A 12775-nucleotide genomic window follows, 5' to 3' on the forward strand; every position below is an offset into this window, starting at 1 on the left:
TATCTTATCGGTTAATGGGAAATATTGGTGAAAATTTTGGAATAGAGGCAAACAAGGCCATTATTTTCGAACATAAACATGCCCATAAGACTTTAGACCGACCGACCCATTTAGCAAAGTCTCCAAGAGTCGTACCGAGAAAATTAAATGAACTTTCCAACAATTTCCACTCCACGCCGCTTGTCGTAATAACATTATACCACAATCTCACAAGGGAATATACTTTATATTTTTATGCTAAACGTATTTTCTTGGCTTTTCGTATTTTATTATATATATATATATAAATATATATAAATTTGCTGAATGTGTCACCTCATTAGCCTGTGAGTACTAAGCCTGGAAAAATGGAGTATCCCATTAAAGAAGAAGACTTTCTTCCTATGGATTTTACCACGGTTTGGGCAGCCATAGAAGAGTGCCAAAGAATTGGCCTCACGAAATTTATTGGAGTTGGCAATTTTTCTTGCAACGAGCTTCAAGAAATCTTGGACATTGCGAAGATTCCGCCTGCGGTAAACCAAGTGAGTGAGATGATAAAATTAATGTTGGAGGATACTGTTATTGAAACTGAAAAGATGATGAAATGTTTGGTAAGCAAGTGTTGAATTTGACAGGTTGAGGTGAATCCATGTTGGCAACAGAAGAAGCTGAGAGAATTCCGCAACGATAGAGGAATTCTTGTTGTTGCTTATTCTACTTTAGGATCGATTGGGACATTTTATGGGAATGACAGAGTTGTGGAATCAGAAGTGCTCAAGAAAATAGCCCAGACCAAAGGAAAGACTGTTGCTCAGGTAAAACACACACAATAGGCAAAATTTTGTATATCATAGTTGTAAAACAAAAACTGATGCAAAACAGTTACTAACGTCCGTCGTGATATAAAATTTTGCTGTTGACACCTCATCCCTTGTTGGTTTAAACTTTTGGTTTCAAGTAAAAATCTTGCGGGATGGAAAATGCAGGTTTGCTTGAGATGGGCATGTGTGCAAGGAATTGGATTGTTGGTGAAGAGTTTCAACAGACAGAGAATGAAGCAAAATGTAGACATATTTGGGTGGGTCTTTAAGTAGGGAAGAAGTTGATGAGATTAGTAAAATCCCACAAGGTAGAGCATGTCTTGGATTGGATTACACCTCAGTCTGTGGCCCTTAAAAGACAATTGAGGAACTTTGGGATGGAAAAATTTGATTACTTCAACTTCATATATCTTGATACACACACACAAAATGAAATCTAGCAGCCCAAATCCTTCTAGGTGTCTCGAGAGAGATACCATAGAGATGTTACACTTCATGTTGTATGATGATGAATAATTCCAATCTACGCGATAAGTACCTTCAACCTTTTGACATTAGTCATTCCAACTATATCCATATCGGTACAATGGTCGACAGAATATAAATTACAAGACGTATATGCATGGTAGTTTTAAGGGGATAAGTGGTAACAAACTCACGCTTACTAAATTTGATTTAATTGCAATAACAGAAAATAAAACGTCACGAGTCTAGAAACCTAGTTGAAATTCTCAAGTGGAACCATACGCTAAATATTACATTCATTATAAGTGGAAACTATTGAGCTAAGTTGGGAATATATTACAAGCTAGCACTGCAGTACCAAACCCGATTTTTTTGTGTGTGTAAAAATCAGATAATATGCAAAAGTTCAGCAATCAGCAATGAACAGGCCTCTCATAAGTTGGAGGCAAAGAAGGGCAATTCTCATTCATATTGGCGTATGGCTCCAAAGTGTTATAAAATGGCAATTCCATTTTATACTCACCCAATAATTGGCAGAAAGGGAGCTGATCCTCATCATTGTTGCACCAAGTCGGCAAATTTGTCCTGTTGTTTTCAAAAATCTTGAGCATGTACGCGTCCTTTATCTGCAAATCGACAACAGAGATTATAAGATAAACAGGAGCAAATCCAGAAATATGGGGGCAGAAGTGGAGAAGCTGGGGAACCAAATGAATTTTGGAGAGAACAATGACAAAAAGTCAACATAACTTCTCAAATGTTATTCATCTAAGGGGCCAGATAAACAGAATCCTTTACAGCAACTGTGTATGGAGCATGTAGCATAGCACTTACCGTAAACTCAGTAACTTGAATTGAATTGGAAATTGGTCCAAATACTCCAGCTGCTTTATACATAGCGAGAATAAATGCCACGCATGTTGTAGACTGCCCATCACTGTAAACCCATTCATCTTGTTCAGGAACAGTGAGTAGTTGATCGAAAGTTATGCCACGTTTTTCAGTCTCGGTTATAATTCCATACAAATCCAGATCCTACAAAATTGTAAAAACAAGAGCTGAGACATCTGGCAACCGTTAAAACTGAAGTTTGGGATAAACTTTATCGTTGTTCCAACATGTTTATCTTCCGAGAGAGGTCATTAACAGAAGCAAGAATAAATGCACATATGAGTTTGCACAATCCAGATTTTTAGCGGTAATATTAACTGAAGAAAATGTGAAAAACTAAATTGAGATTGTCATTTCCAGTTCAACAATACATTTACCGCAGTATAATCATCATTGGATTCAATTTTAGGCTTGGGTGGGTCATTTGTCATAATAATCAAATTACTCTATGCATACAGGTTTCAAGTGTGTATTATGTCCTTCAGAGACGAAACAGCAAAAAGACAGATTAAGATTTCAGTTTTTTTAGAAGACAGATGACCTCGGTCCCAAGTCGCATATTAAGAGCTTCATTCCACATGTTTGCAGCATATGCTGGCTGCATTCTGGTCCACATAGACATGACAGAAATGACCTGCAAACAATCTTCTGGTCAGGAAAAACAAGCAGTCCTCGTTCTATTCTTAATTAAGAAATAAAGTCGACTTCAGCGAGTTATTAATGATCAACATTAAGATGCCATATGATTGATGGACGACGATAATGTATGAAAAAAAATTATTCAAGAGCGGCATATGAAAAGCATACCAAGTGAGCATCTAGAGGTGGGGGATAATTGTCAGCTACAGTGTCTATCCAACTAAAGATCATGTTGTGATAGCCATATGGCTTGCCTGACATCTGCCGAGCATATTCCCAGGCTGCGGAGTTATTAAACCTTGCACGCACTTCTGGATGTAAGGGCAGCAAAGCAATTTGTGGATTGGAAGTATCCTTGAGCGCCAACTCCCACCAATCATCCCATGGAATTACAACGATAATTTCTTCGCCCTGTAGTAACAAGGAGACCCGTAGCAAAACAGCATAAATATTCTAACGCAAATAACTCTCAAGTATCATAAAACCTTAAACCGAGAAATATGAATAAATTATGTAAGCACCACAGATCTCAAACTCAAAACCCTTCTATTAATGTCTATATAAGATGACAAATAAATATTTCCTAATTGCTATAAAAAATGAAAATATCAGGTGTAAAAATAATTTCCTTGACATGATATCCTTCGCAATAGTATGTATCTCATGTGTCTTTACTCCAAATTTGCAATTTCAGCTTTACAAAGTTAAAGCACAATTAAAGATATTAAAGGGAAAATAACATTGCTATTACATGGTATTGCAACTTATTTAAAAACTTGTAATGTTATTTTCATCATCCAATACTATCAATTGTACCTCACAGGAAAGATATTAACGACATAAGTTCTCGGATTAATGCTTTTGTTAGTAAAAAAGCAGGGAAGAACTGAAATTCAAGTGTCTTGGACTTTTCTTCATTGACATGTTATGAAAATGTGTAAACTATAATCTGAAAATAGAGAGGTCAGTGTAATCAACATTTACACACAGCAAGAAATATATTACACACTGCACACCTTTTCATTCTCGTGTCCAGACTCGCCAACCCAAAGATTACCCAAGTCATCCTTCAGGCATACAGCTGTATGTCCAGCAAATGCACCAGTGACCCACTTCTCCAGTGTCTCAAATCCACCCCATCGTCCACGGATCTTTGAAACAGCTAAAAAGTCTCCAGAATGCACATCTTCTGGGTTGATGGTAGCACGGGATGGTTGATGACGTCTTTCAAATGATGCTTGCATATGTTTCTTGAGAAAAGCCAGGTTAGCATTCTGTCCCCAACCAGTGTTGGAAAAAAGAGGCAGTACATCAACCATGGAGAGCAGTGTCCCAAGCATTCCTGAAGGCATAAGAAACACCGAGATCCCATGTTGCTTTACCTACTCAATGGGTTCCAAATGTCAGCTTATGCTAATCAAAGTTCTCATATGCAAGTAACTACTAAAAACAACTCGTACATATTCCACTTCAGCAGGTTCCTCCCAAGATTCAATTTTAAGAGTGTGGTCTCGGGCAGAAAAATAGTAGTCCCAAGTAACCCTATAAGGCGTAGCAAATACATATAAATCCATGCATGTCCAGCTGTGGGCTGCAGCAGTCTGAAAAAAGTAATAAACAGTTTAAATGTAAGTAGAACCTCGATAGATAGACAATGATATTGAAAAACGACAAAAAATCCTTTCCAACGGATAAAGCATGAAATTTGATTCACCGGCTCCAATATATGCAAAAATACAAATCAGAAGATCCAGTATCTACAACCTGCACAGGTCTTATGGAATAACTACATGTCTTAACAACAGCCTCAAATTGAATTTATCTCTGCATTCAGAACAAATAATACTAACAATAAGTAGTAGAATTTTCATGAAGCATCAACATTATTCTGATTTTTACAAAAATCAATGAACGCTTGTATCAGGCATAACTCAACCAGCAACAGTTGCCAACTCAACCACATCATTATCATAAATCTACCCATTTGGCACTTCCCCAAAAAATTTCATTCAATCATTCATCACCTCCTGAACTCAATGATCATCGATAAATCTCAAACGGTGCCCATACCACGAACTCTCATTTCCCAAATCCAATTTTTAGTATTCAAACTGAATTACACGCTGCTGGAAAGATTTAAGCAAGCCATACAAACAAACCTAGATTACTCAAATGGATTACCAGAGGAAAAAGACACGTCTTTTCTGCAGTTTTATTGTTTTCAATTTAAGCATTTCTTGTTTCCAAGCCGTTGTTCCAGATAGAAATACTCGCACATGATAACTCAGTGCACATAAATAAATCCCAATCGAACCAAAATTACTGTCCACTACTTCAATTTAGCAAAACCAGACAAATTCACACAATCAAACCAGCATTCCAATTCATAAGCATATCACAATTTCTACTCACATCGCACACATTAAAAAAAACCTGATATGCACGTATATATATACATATATATATACATACATATATCTAAAATCAAGATCACAAACCGATAGATGAATAAGGCCGCCCCCAATCCCCCGATCACCGGCATCAGTGAAGTCAATCTTCGCCTCGTTATCGAAGAAGCAAGCACCTTTCCAGTTAATCGACCCATTGCTCGGCGCCAATGATCCAATATACTGCGGCAACAAATCCACAGCACTGTGAAAGTTGTTAAGGACAGGCCAAGAAATCTGACGCGGCAGCACGGGAAGAACGTCGTTCACTCGAAATGGGACTTTCAGTGCATCCCCAAACTCAAACCCTAATCCAAGAAAAAAGATCATTCCCAGAATCCATGATATTCTCTGAGAATCTAGCATAGTTTTGAAGATTCAAAGGAATGAATTGAATCCGAATTTGAGGAACGCAGTTTGATTTCATCTAAAGATTTGACCAGATCCGAGCTGTAGATTTTTTGAGCATTTGTATGGGTAAAATGGTCATTTAACTTCGAGTCCAGGTGTTTCAAGTTTCGAACCCAAACGCCTTGACGCTTTAACTTCGTCCCAACGTCGCATATAAATTTCATTAATGACTTACCAAATTAGGATAATAAATTATAATTTTTTATTTATGTTATTTTCGGATATTAAATCAATTTTTTTAAAAAAATAACGTAAAAGTTATGGATAAAATAAATAAAACATCTATTAAAGAAATATCAATTATTTATTATTTTTTAAAATAAAAAGTACATATTGTTGTTATGATATTGTACTTGTCGTGGTTAATATAGAATAGTGCGAAATATTAGCCCTTCCATCAGGTTTTGAAATATTTAAGATTCAAATTATCCCGACAATTGCTTAAATTGTTAAAAACGATCGATTGTGTCTCATTTTTCCTCACATTTGAGAACTTTAATTGTGGGTTGAAAGCTAGAATCAAACAAGGTCATCGATTTCGATAACGCAAGCCTGTTGTATAGATGTATAACACAAAATCTATTTAGATAGCAATTTTACACTGTCGGAGTCGATCGGTGACCTCATCCAAATTTTTCCTCGTTCGATTCCAAGTTTCAACCCTTCAATCATCACCGACAATCGACGAGGAGCAGCTAGGGTTATCAAATTTGGGGGAAATGAAGTAGGGGAGATAACCATCGATCGTTTCTAAAGCTAAGGAGAGATTGAGTGCATTTGACGACATGAATTAAAATTGATGCATTTAAGAAAGTCCAAAAACGAATTCAGCCGACCAAATAGAAGATGGATCATCCAATCACTGAATAAAAATAATTACAGTTACACAAAATCTTAAAATGTAATCAATCTCCTAGTCTTCTGTTTTAAAAGAGAAACTCGAGCGTAATACCAAAAGTTTGACAACTAAACAACGTAAAACAAGATTCAAAGTCATTTAAAAACATTTCTTAAACATATGTCTCATAATCATATCATGCGGAAGAATGCAAGGTCCTCGGGTTTTCACGTGCACCCTCAGCTCAGCCTACTCAGTTTTCAGCGCCTCCAGTCTCATCAACCAAAAGATCACCTGCATCAATCACACCTAATGATTCTAAAGACTCAACACACCTGAACTGATATAACAAGTACATATACATATCATGCAACAGTGAAAAATACTGTAATTAAAATAAACTTCATGATTTTAAAAGACTGAACTTAAACATAACATGCCAGAGCATAAATGTATATGTAACATATCTCATTATATCAACATATACGTGTTCATTTTTTTATTTGAATTCAGATCATTAGTTGTGATTTTTGTATCATCTCTAGTCGATGGATCCATCTACGTATAACCGCGGTACCCGGCGACAGGGACATCAACGACAGTATTACCCATCCAATGAGCATTGACCTTACATGTTTGTGTTCGTATTAGTCACAACCAACTCCTCTCCTTCAAAACATGTCATCGTATTCATCACTTATAAAAATCGTACATATGCATACATTTTCTTAAAATCAAGCATGCAACGTATTTATTCGTAATTTCCATAAAACGTCATTTCCATGATAACATATACATTTAAAACATGTAATTTTGTGCTCACGACGCTACCAGGACTGCTAACTCAACCCTGGTTCAAAATGACCATTTTACCCCTAGAAACCCCAATTGATCATTTTAATCCTGACTTCAAAATTTTGACTCGAAGCCAGCCAAACTCCTTAAAACACCTCAAAACATATTTATAATCACTTCTTAGATGTAAACTCGAGCTCATGCATGAAATTCCGTAATTTGTTTTAAACTTGGATCGAGGTCCCGGTTTTAATCCGAATTAACCCAAAACTCGACAAAATTTTCCCAAAATTAAATTGTGACTTAACCACACATAAACAGCCCTTAAACAGCATCGATAAGACCACCTAAGACCCTCGAACACAACAGGACAGCTGCTGAAAAACGCTACACACGGCGGTCGATACCCTAACTTGCTCCTAAGCCCTAGTTCTCGGCCCTAACCCCAAACCACCAAGATCAGGCCCTAACCACCCAACTTCGAACCCATACCAGACCCAAGAGCACTTGCCTAGACCACCCGACGAGAGCCAGACCCGCATGAACACACAAGATCCCCACGCGATTCACCCTCGGCCAACACGACCAAGCCCCTAACCGCAGCTCTATCCTTGCGACCAGCAGCCCTTGGGCCACTCAATGTTCGACTCAAACCCACCAGGAACCGAACTCGCGCCTGGAGTGTGCCCATGCATCGCCACCCCTTCAACTTAAACAACCGAAGGCCATGTAAATTCGATGCATAATGATAGATCGATAAAGTTTCATGCAAAAGCATTCATCATACATACCGTAGTGTGATCGATGTGAAAAATAGGGTATAAGGCATGCCTTAATGCAAAAACGTATGTAAAACGATGACCAACGGAGCGAGGGACGAACACCGGAGGACGGGGCGAGGAATTTATCGAGATTTCTTGCAAGAAGTGGAGCAAAAGCTGCTGGAAAAATTTGTGATACTGCTGAATAATGGGGAGGGGCGGCCGAGAGGTTGAGGGTGGGAATAGGGTTTTGGGTTAGGGTTTGATACAAATAAAAGATGCATAATGGGCCTAATTAAATTAAATGAGGACAAGTAGTAGTTTAGGCCCACAATATTTTAAAATAGGCCCATTAAACCAAAAAAACACACTCGCAAAATATTTCGTTTAGGTATGTTTTTGAAAATAATGCCTGAACCCTCAAAAAGTCTCCCAACTTTCTAAAATTTGCGTACCGGTTTCAAATATGACCCGATGGGTAAAAAAATATTCTACAAAGGACTATTTTCGAAAATCACACATATTTACATCATATATTAAATAACTAAAAATAATTATTTAATAAAAAAATTTCTTAACTGTCACCGATCTTTGTTCCTCGTTCGAGCGTGAAATTCTGCTAAAAGCCCTAAATCATTCAATCTTAATGAACCAAGATCTAAACATACTTATTTATGTTAAAATCATGCATTTAATGCATTAAAAATAATTAATTAAAATACCTAATAAATTTGATGACTTGCATATATGTGGTTTAAGTGGACCCCTCAAATTTTTGGGACGTTACAATTTATTTGATTGAACAGCGCAGCTATAGTCCACTCTCAATACAAAAAATATTATTTTTTTATTTCTATATGAAAATTGTTCGCTCGTTTGGATATAAATTTTGGTTCCACGGCTAATTAACACAACAAAAACGAGCATTTATTTGATTCGTGCGATGAGACGATAAATGATTTATAATATGATCGTAGATATTTTTAATTATAATTATTATAAAACTCGAGTCAAATATTAAATTACGTTAGGATATGAAATTGGGATTAAAAAATAATTATGCTTAAATTCAAGAATAAAATAAATCGATATTTTTTTAGTATTAAAAATCTGAAACAACTCCGAATACTCTGTGTTTTATAGCTTTTCGAGATTTGTAATGCTAAAATCTTGAAACATTCGTTGTGTCTTGGTAGATAAATTGCGAAGATTATGGCCAGGTAATATTACATTAAATACAAAAAACCCAACCTTTTGGTTAAAAATTAAAATTGAAATATTTGTAAAAAATAAATAAAAAATTAAAATTGAAATATTTGTAAAAAATAAATAAAAAATTAAAATTGAAATATTTGTAAAAAATAAATAAATTTATATAAAACATGAAAAAATTAGAGTTAGAAAGGATTAAAGATTTAAAATTCAAAATGAACTTAATTCAAACACGTCATTGCATAACCAAAGTAAAGTCTTCAAGCGGTGTATTTTTTGAAACTAGGTCATCGGTAACGCGACATAAAGACCATTTAGCGGGGTTACTAGGACTTGTGTCTCTCTTGAGCGGGTCATCAAGTACATGTATCTTTATTGATTAGCCAATTTCGTACGAATTTATTTTGAATCGCGATCTTTTGACTCAAACTTTATTCAAGTTTTACCGAAAAGGAAATAAATGTGAATTGATGTTATATTTAATAATGTTCTAATTTCCAATATCATTAATTAATTTATATTTAACAAATAATAATATTCCTCATAATTTTTCATATACTTATTTAATTGTATTGATTTTGAATTAGTATTAAACAAAAATATATAAATATATTTATATATGTAATTAAAGTAATAATTTAAATTAAAAGGTAAGAATACAAATATTTATTATTTTGTTAAAAACGAAATTATTCGAGAAACTTAAATCTACAATGACGCACAAAATAATTATAAACTATTCAAGTGTTTGCAATTGTTTTTGTAATTCATTAAATTAAATAAATATTATAAATAAAAATATTTAAAAAGAAATAAATTATCTTAAAATTTGTTACAATATATTTTTTAAAGAAAAAATATTACTATATATAACAACTCTACTTTTATTTCCTTAAACTGTTTCTATATACATTGATAGTTTCGTGTATAGAGACAATTTTATGTGTGTGTGTGTTACGATATTTAAAAAATATTAAAAATCAATAGTTTAATTAAATTGTTTACCAACATATTTACGAAAAATTACTCAAGGTATAAACAAATAAATTAACTTAAATTAGTTTGAGTAAGTTTCATGTGATATTGTATCACATATCTATATTCATAAGTCAAGTCGACTAGGTCCATACCTAAATTAGTTTGAGTAAGTTTCATGTGAGATGAAGTTTTCTAAGGAGATTAACTGATTACATAGTCAGACTGATAAAATAAAAAATATATACTGATAGCCAAACTGATTCAAGAATATTGATGAAGTCCAATTGACAGTCTATCTAAGACGATCAATCAATCCAAATCTAAATATTATCTGAAAAATCAGTATAATCAGTGATAAAATATCAGAGCCAAGCTACAATAACGGATAAAATTTTTCCTACCAATAGTCACTGAATGTTAACAAAATGTCAGGCTCCCACGTACTACAAGGATATTTCAAAAATGACGATGACGTGACAACGACGTATGTATTTCGAAATAGATATATCATTTTGAAAAGATTACCGTTGCAGATTAAAATATAAATAATACAGTTGAACAAGCTTTGAAGTTTACACAGTTACACTATCTCTGAGTTTATGAAAATCAACTGATCTTCTCTGAAGAATCTTTCTGCAAGCCAAAATGAAAAGCCAACACACGTTGATAAGTTAATATATGATCATTTTGATAATCAAATTTGTTCTTAGAATTTTCTTGTGAAATCTGGCTAATTGAGAGCAAAAAATCTTATTGCGCAAATCATTGTAGATTGAAGTTTACTAAGAGTTTCAGTTAGCCAATGTTAAGTCCTACTAGAGTGGGTGATTTTAAATTGCTTGTAATTACCAAAGTCTTTTAGTACAATTTTTCCGTAAGAAATAAGGGGTGACGTAGGAGTATTGAAATCTCCGAACATCCAAAAACAATTTTGTGCTTGTTTACTTCTCAGTTTGCATACCGTAAATAATATCCAGTAGAACCCAACTGATTTTCTTGATACACCATTTGTTTGAATAATCTCAATCAGTCTACTTCCGCACAGTTCATTATGACTGACCTATTGAGAATCCAACTGATAAGAATAAAATTTCAGTGTTGTTAATACAACCGAAATATTTGTCGAGATCACCTCCACTAAATTTATTTCCGATCCTAACAAATATAGTTTAAAATGTTCAAAAAATAACTAAAATTTTTATAATTCATATAATAAATGATTTTTTTATTTTTTGAAAAATATTTATTTATTCTTTGAAATTTTGATAGACAAATGATATATGATTTTTATATATTTTATATTCTTTTTATTAATAATATTTTCACTTGATCAATATATAGATTGCAATGATAAATAATTCAATTTGACGACATGATTGTTGTCCTTATTTGAATATGATCTCAAATAGTATAAAAAAATTATATAATAATTAAATATATTCATTATATTATTAGTTTTAGATAATTATTTAAACGCTCATACTTATTTATTGTAATACTTCGTGCATAGTACGGTTGAGATACTAGTATGTTTAATAGTAAAACAACCGTTATGGTTAAAATATATTGCAAATTGTCAAAATTATATGTAGGTGGTGATGCATTATTATTGTGGGGCTACAATTATCATATACTAATGATGCGTATATAAAATAATGACTATTGCGTATATGAATCATGATCATGATCATCAATACATCGAGTTGGGTCATAAATTTTTTTTTATATTTTTAAATTATTATTTGGATAAAGATAATGCGATTACATTAAATATGTGATTTATAAATATAATATATGAATTTTTTATTTTTTAAAGTGGATTATATATTGTAGTTATGAGTAAATTATATGAAAACATTAATTATGTAAATGAATAAGATATTTTCGTAAAAAATAATTAATGTCACAATTAATTATTTTTTTATTTGTTGATGATGATTATTTATATAGGTTGATAACTAAGGCATAGTTTGGTACACTTGATAACTAAATGATTAATAAGTTATCATCCTTCAGCCCATGTTGATTCATTTTTTAACAACCCATAAAAATTGGATGGGCATGTGATAATGATGATCTACTATGGAGAAGATATCCCACTATTGTGTAGGGATATATGCATGATAAATAATAAATTCTGTGAAATGACATTATTGTCCCCATTTCTCATGCATTGGGATTTAAATTAGTTTTAGATACTCCTTCGAAAAAAAATTGCTATTGATATTGTGTTAGGATATACATAATTTATTAAAATTTAAAAATATATTTTTGTTATTAAAATTTAAAACTAAATAGTTAGTATTAAAATTAATCTATACTATCTATTAAACATGAGATATTTCGAAATTTCGTCAATAATTTATTTTAAAATATCCATAATCAAATTATAAACTCATGAAACAATTAAAAAATATTAAAACGTAAATATAAATAAAATAAATATAAAAAAGTGAAAAACGAACTAACTTATTGCACACATCAAATTAAAAATTTAAAATATATAAGATTATTTGATAAATAGTTTATTTGTAA

The 12775-nt window shown here is 33.0% G+C and overlaps 2 protein-coding genes across 2 annotated transcripts; one reads left to right on the forward strand and one right to left on the reverse strand.

The window, feature by feature from the left end:
* The first annotated feature begins 322 nt into the window (after positions 1-322).
* On the forward strand, positions 323-1347 carry LOC140980873 ((1S)-1,7-diacetoxy-luvungin A aldo-keto reductase-like). The gene is made up of 3 exons (XM_073446952.1): positions 323-524; positions 618-797; positions 969-1347. The coding sequence occupies exons 1-3, from the start codon at positions 348-350 to the stop codon at positions 1074-1076; spliced, it is 465 nt and encodes a 154-aa protein (XP_073303053.1). The 5' UTR covers positions 323-347; the 3' UTR covers positions 1077-1347.
* A 117-nt stretch (positions 1348-1464) lies between these two features.
* LOC140980872 (uncharacterized) lies at positions 1465-5722 on the reverse strand. Its single transcript, XM_073446951.1, has 7 exons — positions 5297-5722; positions 4259-4399; positions 3815-4180; positions 2967-3209; positions 2701-2793; positions 2103-2303; positions 1465-1894 (listed from the first exon to the last, which is right to left on the reverse strand). The coding sequence occupies exons 1-7, from the start codon at positions 5609-5611 to the stop codon at positions 1682-1684; spliced, it is 1572 nt and encodes a 523-aa protein (XP_073303052.1). The 5' UTR covers positions 5612-5722; the 3' UTR covers positions 1465-1681.
* Positions 5723-12775: the final 7053 nt, after the last annotated feature.

This window comes from Primulina huaijiensis, chromosome 7, assembly GCF_012295235.1.
Source record: "Primulina huaijiensis isolate GDHJ02 chromosome 7, ASM1229523v2, whole genome shotgun sequence".
NCBI lineage: Eukaryota > Viridiplantae > Streptophyta > Magnoliopsida > Lamiales > Gesneriaceae > Primulina > Primulina huaijiensis.